This window comes from Polistes fuscatus, unplaced genomic scaffold (genome assembly GCF_010416935.1).
Source record: "Polistes fuscatus isolate 324 unplaced genomic scaffold, CU_Pfus_HIC Scaffold3, whole genome shotgun sequence".
In the NCBI taxonomy this organism is placed as follows: Eukaryota; Metazoa; Arthropoda; class Insecta; order Hymenoptera; family Vespidae; genus Polistes; species Polistes fuscatus.
Window position 1 is genome coordinate 4423365 of NW_025113107.1, and position 19073 is coordinate 4442437.

Consider the following 19073-nt stretch of genomic DNA (forward strand, 5'->3'; position numbering starts at 1 on the left):
AGCGTTTTATAAAGTTAATTTACGTTTAAGATTGTATATTTATTTGTGTGTGCATTTTAAAAATTTAAAAATAATAAGAATTTATTATTACAGGCAGCCGGTAAAACAGTGATTTACTATACTTACTAGTCAATAAAATTTGTGCTAATAAATTATTGAAATTTTTATTTAATAATACTATTAAATATTATCATTAATACTTGATGGATTCTCTTTTTTTATCTTAACTTAATTTATTCATTTTTTAGGTAAAGTTTATAATGCTTGAAGAGCATTAAATATATAAAAAATTAATGTGTTCATTTTGTTTATAAAAATATCTTTTCATATTTACTTAACTTATCTGTTATGTTTCGATTCAACTTATGATATGTGAAATAAGAAAATCGATATATTCATACACTAAGGTAATATATGACATAGATAATATCCGAATACCTTTACGACATATGTACATATTTTATATTTGACCAACTTTGGATCGACATATGGACATTGTCCATATTTTAAAATGACTCATGAACTAACACACGAGTGTTTACATAAAAATCTTAACAGATAATAGAATTAATGAGTTGATATCAAAGAAAAATGTTAAAAATTTATTTTACAATATTAAATATTAAATTTCTAGAGAAATTTCTAATGTATTATTATTAATCTAACGAAAACCGAATTTGATCATAACGCAAATAAAAGATTAAAAGATAATATCTTTCCATTCCCCCCCCCCGCAATCTTAAAATTATTTATCACCATTTTTTGTAAGTACAAAGGTCAACAATGTTAAATTTATTATCGTAACATAGTCATAAGCGAAATTTGAAAATGCGTGCTGGACTTTAGGTTTTAAATCAATCACATAATTAATAAAGCAAATTTTTGTTAGTAAATTCGATCTTGATAATTAATTAAAAGAAATTAGCACAAATTATAAAGATCGGATTTAGTAATAAACCATTAATATGTTCTTTTAAATTATATAAAATCATTCATATCTATATTTTATTGCGGATAAGCCTTTACGATCCCAGAAAGTAAATGTCTACGATTCTGCGCGTACTCATTCGTGATACCGTACCTCTCAGTGTATGTTCCTACATAAAGTGTTCCTTCAGCTTTTCTACGTTCAATAAATTTATAATAAAATTATTAAATAATTAAAGATCGAAAAAAATGTCTTTAGACGAGGTAATTGGTATTTAATAAAAAAATAATAATTATTTGTATAAAACAATTAAATCATTTATTGTTATATTATTAATGTTCCATAGCACCTCCCGGTTGTTATGTTGTTGTTATCAATTTTATAATAAGTATGTGTGTGTAAGTGTATTAAGTTGACACACATTTATCTTGCGGACGTGTTTATGATTCATTTTTATACCAAATTAATTGAACTATCTCGATTAATCTAATCGGATAATACATTTTTGATTTTATTGAATGGTTTAACTTTGTTCTGAATAAATATGTGAAACATTTATCTTTATTATTTATTTGAATTATTTTGTCAATTTATTAAAACTTTTTTAATGATATTAAACCAAAAGTAGTAAAGAAAAAAAAAGAGTATCATTTGTTTTTACTTAAATAAAGAATATAATATTTCAAAAAAAAAATAAAAATCATTCGACCATTGATATTTTTACTTCTGTATTTTATTGTATAACTAATATCTAAGATATTAAATTATTTTTACAGAAATTTACCAAAGCAAGCGAGGATGTGAAAAAACTTTCTTACAAGCCTCCGAATGCTTGTTTACTCGAATTGTATTCATTGTATAAACAAGCAACAGTCGGTGACTGCGATACAGGTAAAAATAAAGTTTCATTTTGATTTAAATTTAACTCAGAGAGAAATTCTTCTTTTTCTATACAAATGATAATTAAATTTTATCCTTTTTCTTTCAGGTAAACCAAGCATTTTGGAATTTGAAAAAAAGGCTAAATGGGAAGCATGGAACAAAATAAAAGGTATAAGTCAAGATGAAGCAAAAGAAAAATACATTACTAAAGCCAATGAATTAATGAAACTCGATGAAAAGAATAATTCATAAATTGAAAATGAATTGATTGAATCGTCCATTAATAAATATAAGCAATTGTTTGAATTTTAATTTTGGTAAATTTATGATCTTGGGAATAAAGATATATGTTACGCCTAAGCTAATATATACATTTTTTTTGTTAATATATATTTCTAAATGTTTATATATATATATATATAATTTTTTGTTTTCATAATCTAATAGAAAAAAAATGTAGGAAAGTTTTGTGTTAAAATAATTATCTAAACTTTTGCACAATTTCGTATGTATCCTATTTATATGAGAAACACAACACTAACAATAAGTGTGCATGATGTGCAAGAGCATATTTTATATCTCACATTATGAAAGCATTAACAAATTTACCTTGTTTATAAGAAGAATATACATATTCTTTGTATATATTTAAATAAAAAAATAAAATCATAATCCACGATCTAGAATTTCTTGACCAAATGGGAAGTGGCAATCTCCCATTAAGTAAAACCTTTTTCAAGGACATGTCACTGGGAATACTCGATTTTTCCTGTAGAGTTGGCGTGACTGCTACCTTTACGTCATTATTTTCCTTTAAAAAATCAAGATAAATTAAGTTAAAAAATTCCATATACATATATTATATCCCTAATGTATAGGAGAAATAGATAAAGCGAATAAAAACTAAACTACCTTCATATGCAAGAATATTCTAAAATTCACCTGAAGAAACATAAGTTTTAATTTCATTCGTATCCAATTCTTTTCGTATTGATTAGGGAATAGATGAGACGTAATTTATACATATAAGTAATTAATAATGTATTTGTTCGCGTTTAACATGTTTTGTCGGTATCATTATATACAAATCCGCGCATAACTAAGTACTTAAAGAAAAACATATACAATATAAAGAAGAAGGCTAGTATAGCTCTTGGGATGGAGGATCTTATTTTTAGGAAACTATATACGCGCGCATTTTAATATAACTTATTTAATTAACGCTCCCTAGAGTTTTGTATTTAAATGACTATGACGAAATATATATATATATACATATATATATATATAAGAGAGAAAAGAAGAAATAATGAATTATTGTAGTGAGTTATTGAGACAATACAATTTTATTTAAGGCAATGATAAAGCAATGGATCTTCTTATTGGAATATATCTATATGCGCACTTGGGCCGATTCAATGTTTAAAACTTAAAATTACAAATTTAATAATGCTGACACATTTAGCGATTTCTCTTCGTAATAAGAGCTTAAAATTTAATCATAATTATCATCAGTTCTGAAATTTAACAACGTATCTTAACACACGCGAGAGAATGATGCATAATTGTATATATGTATGTATGTATGTATATAATATTTGATAATCAAAATAAAATTTTCAAATAAAACTTATGCAGTTATACAGTAAATCTTTGACATTCATGAAAAGAAATGATGCATTTTTTATGTAATTTATCGTAATTTTTAAACATCAATTTTAAATAATGATATTAAACAGTCGACGAAGCAAGTGAGAAAAAGAAAAATAATATATATATATGTGTATATATATATATATATTATTATCGACACTATATGCTACCTGCAGATGTTATTATATATCACCGCTTTTCACATATTATCAGAAAATTTAAATATATTTTACTATAATAGTGTACTCGACATTAATTTTATTATTTATCTTCCAATCGCATAGACATGTAAATCTATAACGATTGTTTTTCTTTTCTGTTTTTTCACCGAACATCACTCTCACAAGATACGGTTATTAATTAAATCAGATATACATCTGTTATATTTTTACGTGGAACTTTCCTTCGTTAAGCGACAACAAACATGATGTCGTAGTAAATAATATAATAATAATAATAATAATAATAATAATAAAAATAATAATAATAATAATAATATTAATTAATTATAATAATAATAATAATAATAAAAATAATAATAATAATAATAATAATAATAATAATAATAATAATAATTAATTATAATAATAATAATAATAATAGTAATAGTAATAATAGCGATAAAAAAAGAAAAATTTACATCAAGTCCATCGTACCGCAACCTAATCAATCGATTGTTATTAATTATTTAGGAAAGGAACGTGAAGAAGCGCCGAGAAAAATGGTGTTACGCGTCTCTTTACTTTCTCTTACTTTTATCCACCTTCTTGACATGAGGGTGATGATGGGTTTTGTTTCTGGTACCCTTCGGATAATCACCGTGATGCGCTTTTACAGTCTGGCTAATCACCGTAACGTCATCGCCTCCTTCAGCGACCTGACGACTTGTCGATACTTGCTCGAACCTGATAAAATAAAAACGTGACAAGAGCGGGAGAGTAATATAACCACGATCATCATCAATCGTCATCATCATCATCTCCTAACGTTTTGCTTAATTTTAATTAATATATAACACTTTCTTAAATTTTTATTTATTATATATATATATTTTATCTAATATATCGCCACGATACGATCGCTCGAGAGCTAGAAATCCTGTCATTACCATACACGTCTCTTATCTTAATTTATATTTTATGGACATTCCGTTATAAATAATACATTAAAAATGCGTTTGGGCGCGCACACACGCATACACGAAAGTAAAGAAATAGATTAAAGGAAAGATAGAAAGAAATAAATAAATTGCGAGCGAGCAGTCAAAAATTATTTAGTAGTCTCAAAGAAGCCAAAATAGTTGGTAAACGATTTACGAATATAAATAAGGTAAGAAATAGATAAAAGCGAAAAAAATAGACAGAAGAAGAAGAAGAAGAAGAAGAAGAAGTAGAAGTAGAAGAGAGTAGGAGAAAAGGCAGATGAAAGAATAGTAAAGATAGTCTCGACGTTGATCTTGATATAGAGAAGAAAACGCGACTTCTGGATATATTGGTGGTAGGTAGCTGGATGCCGTTGGATTAGCAGTACTTCGAAGTAGAGATATTTGAAACGTGACGACGACAGGATATATTTTCTCGATTGCCGATGAGAGATCGAAATTCGAATTGAAAGTTTAATTTAACTGTACGTTATTGACTGTGGTACTCCGTTCACCGTCTTTGATTTTAGGACGTCGTTCTCGTATGACATTATGGTTTCCTTCCCATCTTCGTATATCCTGATGACAAAAAAAAATCAAATAATTAGATTACTGGATGAATTTAAATCATTTTATTTATTTAAATCAATGGTTCCCAAATTATATAATAACGTTTCAATCTGCTCCCCTGTCTCTTGAAAGATGATCCAGGGTATATTTTAGAGGATCGAAAAAGGTAACATCGAGTAATCTTTATGTTTAAAAGTTTATAGGTCTTATAATAAGTTTGGGAACCTTTTATTTAGATGACGCTAGAAATGATAAAAGATTAATTCTCTTCTACTTTGTTTTCTAATTTGTTTCACTATCAGAATCATCAAAAATATATCTATGTATGTATTTATTTCGATCATTACTTTTTGGTGGTAATCTTTTTTCCATTGATGAAACGTGTCGAAGTACTGGTCCTTTTAACTGCTGCCCCATGGCTGGCGGTTACGTCGAAAGAAGGAAATGAATTGAATTCGGTAAATTCCATACCACTCAGTGGGTTATAGAACGGCGAATGAATACCTAGACGTCCAAACAAGGATGTGCTTAAACTGTTGTTAGTACCAATACTACCTTGACCTCGTCGAGTAGCAGGTCCAAATAAGCCTGCATAATCGAAAATAAATTTTATTATATACGTAATTACGTGCTATATATTAGATTATATGATAAAAACTTATTTTTCATTTATTTAAAATTTAAATACCGTGTATTAAATATAAAACTTTTTCTTAATATCACGATGATTAATAAATTCACAGAACAATGCTACAAAATTCAATGTATGAACCTAAAACACGCTACCATTAATTCCGTCCATAACTTTATTGGCTTATATGACAAACTTTTACCTATATTATTACAAAAAAATATACACGGTATATCAAAAGTTTTGACGTGATTTTTAAAATCACTTAATAATAATATAAAACTACGATTCTAGAACTTTTATTTTCTATGTATATATATAGCCCTATTATACTATGCCCTAAATTATGCTTTTTATTGTCATTATGTATATAAAAAAAAAATGTTTTATTAATCTTTATAAATCTTATTAGAGATCTCAGACCCATGAATGAACGAATAAAAAATAATAGTTGGTTTTTTAATTACTATCAAAGGGGTCGTCGAAGGACGAGGCGGCAAAGAATTCTCTGAAGACCTCCTCCGGATCTCTAAACACGTAGGTGGTAAAGAATGGCCTGAAGTCACTTTCATGACGTCTCTTGCCACCGTTCATCTGTAGACCCTCCTTGCCATACTGATCGTAAACACGCCTTTTCTTTTCTGTAAAAATCGTACAAAAAGAAAATATCATATTAATCATTTTTCAATTTGATAATAAAAAATATAATTAAAAATAGCTTTTCATATAACAAGTTTTATTCGTTCCAAAATCCAAGAAGAAGCAGCAAGGGAATTTCTGCGAATTTCAACGTGAGTGTGTATGTTAGTCAAATATTTGCTGGGTTTGGTTTATGCTGTTGTTGTAATGGTTGCTTTGTTTTTTTAATAAACAAGGAAATTGGCATGGAAAAATCATTATCAGAGAGAAAAGAACTAATCGAAGTTATATATGTTCCTTTTCGAAAAAAGAAAGAAATGAATAGAATATAATTTTTATATATATAATATATAGGAGAACAAAATAAAAAAATGAGTACTGTAGTCAAAATGTTAGTTCTTTTCTCTTTTTGTTTTTAAATCATTGAGGAGGACACGGAGACTGCTTGTTAAGAAAGGAAAAAAGAACTCTGCCAACAAGGTGCACTCGTTGTTAACTAATTTGCGCATATCAAGATGATGAGTTACGCTTCTTGAAAAAGAAAATAAGCGAGCGAATCCGGGGCACTCTCTCCTTTCTCACCATAATGAAAAATAAGAATAATTTGTATTTCCATCTCTTTTCTATACCTCGCGTTGATTGGCTATTATATGAATTTAAAAATATATATAGAGGGGGAAGAAAAAAGTGCACATAAAAATGTAAAAAAAAACGATTACAAAACAAAACAAAACAATAAAATAAAGAAAAAAAAAAGAAAGAAAGATACATTTATCAAAATAATATAAAATTCATCCGACAAAAATCAATGATTCCTTTTTAGTTTCTTTTAAATATCCTTAAAAACACTCGTAAATTAACGCACACGGAACGGAAAATTTGATCTTAACAGAGGATTGTTTGTTCTTAAGGATTCACAATAGAAACTCTCGTGCATAAATGATAAAATATGACAAACTACGAGTAACAAATAAGGGAAGGATCATCTATTTCTTTTTCCTCTCTCCGACGATATTAAATACGATCAATCAAACTACAATTTTTCTACTTGCTATTCTTAATACGATTATGTTCAATCCTATGTTTTATCCATTATCAATCTTGACTTGTAGAAATGTCCAGCTTTTGAAAATGTTAAACCCCCTACTCTTCCCCCCTTCCCAACCTTGTTGATTATTTGCAGCAATTAAAAATAGAATATAAATTCAAATGAAGGAAATTTTCAATGGTGGTAGAGGCTAATCTTGTAAAGCCTTTTTTCTTTTGACAATTATTTCTGTTTTCTAATTTTTCTTTTTCATTTTCTTTTTTTTTTTTAAATGGTACCAAAGTGTCGCTGGAAGGGAGAGTCAAAGAAACTCCGGAAGGTGAATCCACGGCCTGGCCTTGAGGACGCCTTCTGATACAATCGCTGGTCGTAGGTTCGTCTCTTCGCATCTGAACACCCAGACCAAAGTGCCATGAGATTGTGTCCGGAAACAAAGATTTTTCGTTGAGCTTCCTCCTTCTAAATTTTTCTTTCCGAGTGTGAAAATTATTTTTCTTTTTATTTTTTTATTCTTTTTTTTTTGTTTGTTGTTGGCCATTTCTTTTCCTTACCGTAAACATTTTAATAATTGTTCAACGCGTACGAAAAACGAAAAGAACAAAATGAAACATAAAATAAATCAATTAAATTAAATTGAAAAGAGAAAATTAACATAATTGCAGAAAATCATTAGATCTTTTGGGACGAAAGGAAAATTTTACGAGCAACCAGATAACATTGTGAAATAATTTTGTTCTTTTTTCCCCTAATCTCTTCCTTTCAATTTCGTTTCACGTATAACAACTATATATATATATATACAATAATTAAATAATAAGAAGTATGTGCTAGGGCTATTTGAAAAATTAGCAGCAGCTTTTCTTTTTTACGTATAAATTTCATTTTTAATGTACAAAAAATAAAAGAAATAATGAAACGGCGACTGTAATTTTTTTTCAAATAGTCTCCTTGCATAAAAGCGTTTAACGCGTGGAAAAACAAGTAAATAAAAGAGCTAAAAGCGTGCGTGTTTTTTGAGATAGAGATAGAGATAAAGAGAAAGAAAAAAAATATAAATTGTCGATTAGTTGTTTATCATGTCCAAAAATAAAATTATTAATAAATGTGTCGCAGGAAGATTAGATAAATTCAACAAATAGAATAATGGTTAGGTTTGGATAAATTCAACAAATAGAATAAGGATAAGATCTAACCCTGTTAAACTGCCCTGCGACACATTTATTAATATAAATAGTTTTCTTTTTTTTTTCTTTAATTAAGAATAAATTATTTCATGTACTTTGTGGGATTCGCTTTTGGAAGAAAAGCTCTCATGCGAAGCACGTTTCTACGCCGATGAAAAAAATTTATGCTCGTTTTTCTTGCTTCTTTTTTTCTTTTTTTTATCTTTTTTGTTCAATTTTCTTCTCCTTTCTTCCTTCGAAATATTCAAATTATCAATTGAAAAGTAATAATAATCCTTTTTTATTTCACCTCCTCCCCCAACCCATAAATAATATTTTTCCCAACTTCATTTTTGTTTTATTTTAAAATTTATAAATTCATCGATCCCTCTCGTGGATTGGATATTTGTTTTCTTTTTGTTTTTGTTTCTTTTAATATTTTTTCCTTTTACTTTTGGCCATAAGCTAGAAAAATAAATCCTTACCGTCTATCAATACTTCATAAGCTTCGGATATTTCCTTGAACTTCTTGTTTGCTTCGTCTAAATTTTCGGGATTTTTGTCTGGGTGCCATTTCAACGCTAATTTTCTGTATCTGTAAATATCAAAACAAAATCAATAATTATCTTACAAAAAAATATATGTAAATTAATATGTAATATATTAGTATAATTAAACATGCAAAATCATGTTTGAAACTTAAATTAAAGTGAACAAACAAATATACATATTTAAATTTGAAATATACGGAAACAAAATCGATCCCAATAAATATGGAAGAAGAAATTATTAAATACTATAAGAGAAGTTAACAAAATTTAATATTTTACAAGGATATTTTATTCAAACTGGTTCACCCAGAAGAAGAAGAAGATCTATTTTATTATGATCGTCATGCTTTACTTTCAAGCATCGAATATACAAGACCCGACCAACTGTTCTCTCGAAGTTCGAACTTGGATGATGGCCAAAATACGGTTGCTCTACTTGTTCTTATTGCAGGAGCTTTTCATTCAATTTTTCACCGGTTTACCCATTGAGAAAATGTATTATTCATGTGAAATATATTTAAATGTTTTTCCCATTAAACAAAACAAAAAAAAAAGAAAAAAGAAAAAGATTCAAATAATGAAGACCAGCATTTTTTCGTTAAAATCTTACAACACTTTTTAATCTTTTCTTGAATTATATACTTTTTTTATTTAAAAATAATCGACAAAAGGATTATGTTATTGTTGTTAATTTGATTGAACTTACGCTTTTTTGATGTCATTGCTGGTAGCAGTTCGTTGTACTTCAAGAATCCTGTAGTAGTCGACCATCGTTATATGTATTTTATTCTCAGGTATCAGAGCTTAAGCAACCACCTGTCGAACAATGCAATCCATAGTTAGTTATACTAATTAAGCAAGATCATTTGACCGGCCAGCTGGCAAGTAACTTATGTTAACAAAAAAAAAAAAGAAATAGGACGTCTATAAGATGAAATAATTCGAAAACCATAGTCTACCCTAATTTCAATTTCAAATCTATCATTATCCTTCTCTCTCTTTAACGATAATCATTTTCAAAGGTTCCCCCCCCATATATACATGTGAATATTATGAATTTATTTGTATCGACAAAGATCATTCTTTTCTTTTTTCTTTTTCTTTTATTACTTTCTTCAACGGTACAGGTAATAAGAAATAAAAGGAAAACGAAAAAAGTAATAAAAGAAAAAGGAAAGCAAAATAGAATAATAATAATAATAATAATAATAATAATAATAAAAGTAACGCGTAAGCATAAACGTTTGTTTAATTGAATCCTTTTCTACTCACTCGCTCGATAAACTTATGTTAGAAACTTGGCACTACTTTTAAGCGAGGATAGGCACAATGTTGCATAGCAATCACCTTTAAATAGCAATAACACATATCTCACGCTTTCCGGCCATTTATATTATCGAAGTGCATATTTTCATCGATCACACGGTATATAAACTGAATTCTCGTATTAATAATACTTTGAGATAAAAATTAAGGAAAATATAGAAAAGAAAATAATCATAATCGAATAATTATTCTAATTTTATATGCAAACAAATTATTTTCACCTATCTTCTAATCGGAAAATTTGTTAAAATAGAACCGGGGAAAAGAAATACACATCTGAAAAATGAAAGACGACGAATTAAAAATTATTGACGAAGATAGATCGAAATTAAATGTCAGAAATTGCGATGAAATTGGGGAGAGGGGGAAAAAAATAAAAAATATAAATAAGGAAATCGCAATAAGGAACGTGCTACACGTCGAGTAGCGTGAGAGCGAATTCTCGGGAGAAAACTGAGCTCAAAGTCAAAGACTGGACCGACGAAAACTCTAAAGTTAGCCGAACCGAGTATCGAAAATAGTATGAAAAGCGTAGGTGGAGGTCATTACGATATTCCATTCCTCTCCTTTCTCCTCCCTCTCTCTCTCCCCCCTCTCCTACTACTTTCTTCACTTTTATCTTTATTAAATTTTCATATTATCTTATTATATCCTATTTTGTTTGATCTCAAATATTTCGATAATGGAGAAAAACACATGCTATTACATTTTTTTTTGGTCTAATAATAATTAATTAGTTTTGAAGAAAACAAAAAATAAAATAAAATAAAATAGCCGTGGGAAATATTCTTATATATAATATTCTCTTATATATATGTAATATAAGAATATAATATTCTTATATTCTTATTTTTTTAAAATATAATATATATCTTTCAGATAATTAATAAACTATTTAACATTTTTCACAACAAAATTGTATTACGAATTTAATATAATAATTAATGTTAATGTATATACGTCTCTTAAATAAGAAGATAATATTAAATGTTATTTTTAGTTACTTCGTAATGTTTTCAATGATCAGTACACTATGCATTGACTATAGATACACATGTACGATCCCACTTGCATTCGTGCTTTACATAAATCAATTAATCATATTCATCCTCTCTGTAATATATATATATATATATAATATATTTAAGTACAGTATATTACATATTTAATCCTTTCAACAAAATAACTTTATACCCCATTTCGATCTATTTCAAAATCTTAATTTCACCGATGCACCACCTTTCGACAAAACCAAACTGCAATTAAATTAAAGCAAAAGATTTAAGATAACAGAGGGAAACGAATTTATTACGTTCGGGCAAAATTCCAAGGATGGTAAAATTTAACATGCTCGTCATCGACCTATAGACACTTAACATTTCTAATCCTAATTCATTTTCAAATCAAATTTTGATACTTTCGGATCTCGTTAATTTCACCGAAATGCCGAAATGCGCGCGCCAAAATCAATAATAAAATTCGTTTGCATCGAACGAGAGGGTAAATTGAATATAAAAATAAAAAAAAGATTAAAAAATAAGAAAATAAATAAGATTAAAAAAAAGAAAGAAATGTAATAACGTTTAGATGTCTCGTAACGAGTTATCACCGAATGGAGTTTTTAAAGTGGGGCAAGTAGAAGATACCTTAGCGATCACGACCTTGATTTTCTCTTTCTCTCTCTCTCTCTCTTTCTTCGTTTATAGTTGATAGGTACAAGTTACGTTATAAGTTCTTTCCGTGACGATTAGATCTCAAAGATGGTGTTAGTTCGCAAATAGAAGATAGAAACAGCCATCACCCTACTCCTCAATCTACTTATTTATCTATCTATCTATCTATCTATTTATCTATCTATCTATTTATCTTTCTTTTCGCCCTAGCTTACGTGCACAATTTTTGTTGGCAACTACTACTAGTTACTACTATACGATAGATTTCGCAAACTACTGGCTTGAGTCAGAGCTGAACGAAGTTTAGTCACGACACGTTAATATCTCTTGTTTTTTCACGCTTAATGGGAAAGATGGATAGATAAATAATAGGAAAGAGAAAAAAAAAGAGAGAGAGAGAGAGAAGAAGGAACAATTAAAATTAATGTTAATTGCTAATTTATATTCGCATAAGTGTTTATATTCGCGAGAAATGAGATAAAAATATAAGAAGTAAGAGATAAAGTGAGAAACAGACAAGAAAAGAAAAAGTATTATTATTCTTCTCCCTTTTTTCATATTTTTCCTCAAAGTAAGAGCGGTTTTGATTAATCTAAATCACCAAAAATGAACATCAAGATTATTCTACACTAACATTATTATAAATTACTATACATATATAAATATATTATTATTGTTATATTACTTTTGATAGTAAAGCTATTTATCAGAATTTACCTTACACATTTAAAACTAAACTCATGGCCACAAATTGAAATATATTTCAATATCAATGTATTTATCTTTTCTTATGAACGTCGAAGAAATAAAACTCGTGCCAATAAAAAGAAGAAGGTAATTCGAAATTGTAGGAAAAAAATAAAAAGTTAGACAAATTTATATGACAAATAAATTGAATTTGAAGTAACAAGAATAAAATGAAATATCGTAGATATTGTTTTCTACGAGATATCAATATTCTGGGTGTATATGCGTGTCAGAAGAAGGAACAAGGTGATTCATATTTTTCATGTTTAAACGAAATACGAAAGGTGTACTCACGTAGCAAACGCGTTTATCTCCTACGCAATGCATGTTAATCATTTTAAACTAAAGAACGAGTGGGCACTTTTCGAGGTCTCCATTTTGACTTTAGATCGTATAACGAGAAAATTGTTCTTGACGATCGATTTCAAACAATTTATTACATACTAAAATAAGTAAATTAAAATATCGAAATTGGAAAATGTGTTATTGAACGAAAGTATTAATCTTTCATTTTCCTTCCACCATTCTTGTTTGAATTTAATTTGAAATATTGAGTATAGCAATTAATTCTATGCCATGATGTTAAATTCAATGCATCAAAATCACCATCTTTATTACGAAAAGAAAGTTCAGGCAATTGATTGAAATAAAATTGATCAAAGTTATCAAAAATAATAGATGTATAATTACTCTATAAATAAATATTAAATTTGTGTGTTTAAAAGGTAACAAATTAATTGCACACAACGTCTAATAATTCAGATTTAAACTCAATATTTAACCTCCAAAAAATCTATAAATTTTAACTTAGATTTTAGATAATTTTAGTTTCAATTAAAGTATTTGTATTTTCCATAGCAATGAGGAATAAAGAAAAATATATTAAATCAAAATATGAAAAAATGTTCTTTTTAAAAAATATTTAAAAAAAAAAAACAAATAAATAAATAAAAAATTTTTTTTAAGGATGCGGAAAAGAAGAGAGAAACGACACCATCATCATCAACATCATCATCATCATCATCATCATCATCATCATGATTGTCACAACGTGGTCGTTGTGTCAAGGTGGGCGTCCTTATGTGACTCTCATGAGGGTGGTGACGTCAGATTTACATATATGGCCACAGGACGACGTATTCAAAGAAAAAGGATTTTAAAAGAGAGAAACAATCGTTCCTCTTGTAGTAAAAATATTAAGTTTGAAGAACCACGAAAGATTAGATAAACAAATTTTAAATACAATCTTGAGGAAAAAGAAACAGACACAGGATTAAAGATTACACGTTGTGTAGTAATTTTCGTTTCATTTTCCTTGGATATGTCCACCTGGATCCTGTTTTTTTTTTGTTTGTTAAATATGAGTCAGAAACACAACGATGATATCTTCTTGTTTCTTTGTCTCTTTTTGTGTGATCCCTATGTGCACGAATAAATTATTTATACATATTAAAATTAAAGGAAAACAATTTAATATGTTCTAAAAGAGATTTCCTTTATTTTCTTCTTCTTAAAAAATAAAACAAAATAAATCTATGCGAATAAATTATGCGTTACGTATATATATATAAACATTTAACAAAAACAGTTGTATATATGACAATTTTTGTTTTATGTAAAATTTGAACCGTTAAAAAATTAGGGATTAAAAAATAATCATCGATGAAAAATCATAATAAACATTAAATAAAAACTTATAAATTATCAAAGAATTTTTACTAAAAATTTCTTTTTAATTAAGATACATCAGAAGAACAGAATTTAATCGTCGAAGTTTAATCTCCTGAATGATAAACTAAACTCGATAAATTTATCAACCAACACAACTTATATATACAACTAGTTAAATCAACAATACTGAGCGACAACAGTAAGAAATCGACAATGCAAACGAACCGCAAAGATGAACGCAAATTTTATCAACTGTTCCTTCCACAACCATCCTTTATTGCGGCACTGTTAAATACATAAATATGTATATGCATTATGCATAATATAACGAGCTTACGCATGTCAACGGACGAAACATATGTATGTAAGTATATATATATGTATTTGCATTACTTACATACAAACCGTTGGAAATGATATTTGCAAGACAATCGTTATGAAAAAAAAAAAATATGTTAACCGAATAATGAATTTTTAACGATTTGCATTGACCTTTTTTTATTTTCTTCATGTTAAAAATACTCATATACTAAATACGTGACCTGAATATAAATTGATTGATTATTAAAGTATATTACCAAATAAAATAAAACGAGGATAAAGAAAGAGGATCAAGAGAATATAAATAAAATAAAATAAAATAAAATAAAAATATAAATAAAAATAAAATAAAATTCGCGCAATGTCAGGGAAGAAAAATAAAGTGCAATGTCAGGTTTTTAGAAATATTCATGCGTGTCGTTGGCATAACACCACCTCGTGGTTTTGTACCAACGAAATTACGTAATTCTGATAAACAGAGCAGATTGATCGTGTTAGCCTTGTAATAATAAATCACTTGCGATTGAGAACCACTGTGAACGCTTTAAAATAATCATCTCCCTTTTGATCATCGACCCTATTTTTATTAATTATCTCTTTAGCAACTTAATATCATACTTCCGTATGATAGAAAGAATGAAAAAAGGGGGCGGGGAGAGGGGGAAGGTAAATTAACAAATCAAACTAATTTGTAACGTATATCCTGAAGAGTTAACGAACCGTGTACGATAAATTAGAAATAGATTCGAGGTGGGAGGAGGGGGTGGGGAGAAAAAAGATAGAACCCGGGAAATTTGAATTTTTGAAAAATTGGCGAATAATTAAAATTTCGTGACAATCGTGTTACACATAGTAATCGTACGATTATGGCCGGATAAATTGATTATATGACATAAATTGAACTTTTCTAATCAAAAACAGTTCCTCTTAGTTTAGTAGACATAATGATATGGTAACATAGTATCAAACTAATACCAGCGATAACAAGGAGTTCGCGTGCAGGAAACATTACGGTGAACGTGAGCTCCGTTAAATCGCGTATAACTGTTGGACTAATAAAGAATAATTTCATTAATATGGATGACACCGCTTGAATTTTATACACGATGCCCTGTTATCATCGTAACAGTGACACTGATACACATACTACGCATTACGATTAATTTTGATCTTCCGTATTTCTATTCCGTTATTATTTATCCTACCTTTTTTTTCTTACTCGTATTTTTACAAATTAAAAAAAGGCTTTTAATCAACAACAACAAAAAATAATAATTTTATAAACATAAGCAAATATTGTATATATTTAAATAAAATAAAATGATTGTGTACTTAATCAATTCGTTCGTAAATTTAAACGGATGTATCTTACGATGCAGACAGTACGTGTACCTAACCAATGGTGTGTGTTTTATATGATTGCACCAATTGTTGCAATTATTTCAATGATCGTTGGTTAACGGGTAAACCAAGATACATCGTTCAAATAAATCTCGACTATTTTATTCCTGCTCGCGGAAAATAATAACAATATTGATTTTTTGTTGAATAAAGAATTTTTCTTAACAACGTTTCACAGTTGTTATTATCGATGATACAAACGAATTTTCGAATTGTTAGAGAGCTGTTTCAACACTCTACACAACATAGTTATCGCGTTATCGTTAACTTTCTAATGAATATCTATCGATACGAAGAAAATCATGAGATTTCACGTTACTACTTAATGAGATATTAAATACATTTCAATGTTATTATTTATAATTATTAAGATTATTATATAAGTGCTAAACTGTATTATATGTTATAACATGCAACAGTATTTTATTTATAACCATGTCCATTTACTAAGTTATCAGGCTGTAAATAAATTAATACCTTATTTATTTATCTACATAATTATAAGTATGAATCATTGATATATTTAAAAAAAAAAAAAAAAAAGAAGAGAAAAAAGTAGCTCGTCAAGTTATGCCAGACGTAATTCGAAGAATTTTGTCAAAAGAAAAAAGAAAAAAGAAATGCATTAAGTATATAGAGAAACGCTTAAAGATCAATATATATCTACAAATTTTTTATGAATAATTATGATATCACGTCGCTTTAGGTTATCGAACGGAGGTCACATTACTATTATTACTACTACTACTATTATCTATAACATTAGTCAGATTCAGTAGGTTGGTTAAAGAAATTATTTAAAAGTAAAATAGATGCGAAACATAACCTACAAACTTTCTACCACGTAACATAATATACATATATCCTAACGCTGTGTTATATACTCTTCTTCTTCTTCTTCCACCTGCCTACATATATATCTATATAAATATACATGTATAATATTCTCTTGCGATGAATAAAATTAGTATTATTAGAGAATATGCGAAATACATCGTAAAAATAAGTAAATCAATATAGAATTAAAAGAACATGAGTCGTCCGATCGTAAATAAGAACGAGAACAAAATAATATATTCTTCCCACTTGGTGAAACATAAGATAAAATACAATATTATCCGAGTCAAATAACAAATAGATAATAAATGTCCTAATTAAGTGACAGGACTTATTAATTACGATGATAAATAATTAATAATCTTTTTCCAAGCGTACGTACGTAATGCGCGCGAGAAAATATATTCTTCGTATTATTAAATGCATACGTATATTTTTCGGAAGAATATTTAGCGAGACAAAACTTTTTGTAAGATATAAATGCATATAACAAAATTATAGGCCAAGATCAGAGAAACATTGAAACACTATGCTCTCCTTGCAATTGCTTGCTTACCTTTAAAATAATACGAACGATATATAACACAAACTTACGTGTAATTACAAAAATTCCTTTAATATAAATAATTCTAATTTTTTTTAATTCAAATCAATGGAAAATATTATTTGAACGAGTTTTATGCAACAGACAAATTTGACGAAATTGTACTCCAACCAGTAGAGTCCAAAAAGAAAGAAAGAAAGGAGAGTAGAATACGATCTTCGACAATAGTAAAAAAAAAAAAAGGAGAGAAAGAGAGACAGAAAAAAGGGCAGCTAACGTATATTTACTCCGGTGGTATATACTATGTGCTGTTATATATATATATATATATATATATATATATATATAAGAAAGATGTATATAACGGCCGAGCTTGGACTTTCGCATGATGGTCACCCTCATTAGAGGCTAAAGGGCAACCTATTGTATGATCAACATAAAAATCAATGTAAATTTTGATAGGGCTTGAAAAAGAGTACAAAAAAGACAAAAAAAAAGAAAAAAGAAATACTATACCTAACTTTTCAATTAAATATTCAATAACTATAATGGTGACGATAAAGACGATGACGATGACACTATTAATTTTATTAATTGAATTTTTTTAATTCTTTTTCTATCTTTCTCTTTCTCTTCCTCTTTCTCTCTCTCTCTCTCTCTTGAAACTACCAAGGTGATCCGTACCCGTAAGCTAGAAAGAGAAAAAGAGATAATCGAATAACGTAAAATTATTTGCCCTTTTTTTCGTTCTCCCGAAACGAGAAATAAAAAGAGAAAAAAAAAGGAACGTTAAAGAGATGAGAGGAGAGGGGGAGAGAGCCTAATAATAATGGTTGTAAGCCATAGAAAAATCTCACTCACCGCAAAGTGGTTCCTTCCACGTTCACGTTGACCAATGGCACAGAACAATAAATTTAATGCACAAAAATAAATGATTCTTTTGGACCCGGAGACTAAAGGAATACCGACCGCGGACAGGGAAAGACAGAGCACAACGCGACAAAAGTAGAGAAACGATGCTAACGCTTGAAGTTGCTGCAAACAAAGGTCGATATCTAATATGGCGTATAACGTGTTTCGATCCTTCTAGACTCTAGGTCAGAAAGAGAAAGAAAAATAAAGAGAGAAAGAGATAGATAGATCTAAAATGATTGAATGATATTAATATCGTTACTCGTTATTTTTGTTAATTAATCGATTCAGTTACTTGGTAACTAAATGTATTAATAAATTACTCTTTGTGAACTGAACAATAACTAATTTTACGTACTTCTTATATTTAAGGAGAATGTTCATGAAGGTTTATCGGTAACAACCAATCAGATTACGAGTTGACGATAATACGTT

The 19073-nt window shown here is 28.2% G+C and overlaps 2 protein-coding genes across 6 annotated transcripts; one reads left to right on the top strand and one right to left on the bottom strand.

Annotated features, from left to right (window-relative positions):
* Positions 1-1051: 1051 nt before the first annotated feature.
* On the top strand, positions 1052-2482 carry LOC122519138 (putative acyl-CoA-binding protein). The gene is made up of 3 exons (XM_043638412.1): positions 1052-1191; positions 1705-1819; positions 1917-2482. The coding sequence occupies exons 1-3, from the start codon at positions 1177-1179 to the stop codon at positions 2060-2062; spliced, it is 276 nt and encodes a 91-aa protein (XP_043494347.1). The 5' UTR covers positions 1052-1176; the 3' UTR covers positions 2063-2482.
* A 1719-nt stretch (positions 2483-4201) lies between these two features.
* On the bottom strand, positions 4202-19014 carry LOC122519141 (dnaJ homolog subfamily B member 6-like). 5 transcript variants are annotated; one of them, XM_043638417.1, is made up of 9 exons: positions 18997-19014; positions 18588-18761; positions 9913-10022; positions 9141-9250; positions 7771-7881; positions 6273-6446; positions 5522-5762; positions 5094-5183; positions 4202-4368 (listed from the first exon to the last, which is right to left on the bottom strand). In XM_043638417.1, the coding sequence occupies exons 3-9, from the start codon at positions 9975-9977 to the stop codon at positions 4203-4205; spliced, it is 957 nt and encodes a 318-aa protein (XP_043494352.1). In that variant the 5' UTR covers positions 9978-10022; positions 18588-18761; positions 18997-19014; the 3' UTR covers position 4202. The 5 variants fall into 5 exon arrangements, with proteins under 5 accessions (XP_043494352.1, XP_043494355.1, XP_043494351.1 ...); XM_043638420.1 differs by lacking the exon at positions 18997-19014 and having other exon boundaries at positions 5522-5678; positions 18588-18885; XM_043638416.1 differs by lacking the exon at positions 18997-19014 and having other exon boundaries at positions 18588-18882.
* Positions 19015-19073: the final 59 nt, after the last annotated feature.

Excerpts from the sequence above, each read along its gene's own strand:
- LOC122519138 (XM_043638412.1), top strand. Across the intron at positions 1,820-1,916 it reads AGTCGGTGACTGCGATACAG|GTAAACCAAGCATTTTGGAA; the intron begins GTAAAAATAAAG and ends TTTTTCTTTCAG.
- LOC122519141 (XM_043638417.1), bottom strand. The coding sequence starts at position 9,977 with ATGGTCGACTACTACAGGATTCTTGAAGTACAACGAACTGCTACCAGC. Across the intron at positions 5,763-6,272 it reads CTTCGACGACCCCTTTGATA|GCTTATTTGGACCTGCTACT; the intron begins GTAATTAAAAAA and ends TCGATTATGCAG. Across the intron at positions 5,184-5,521 it reads AAAAAGATTACCACCAAAAA|GATATACGAAGATGGGAAGG; the intron begins GTAATGATCGAA and ends TTTTGTCATCAG.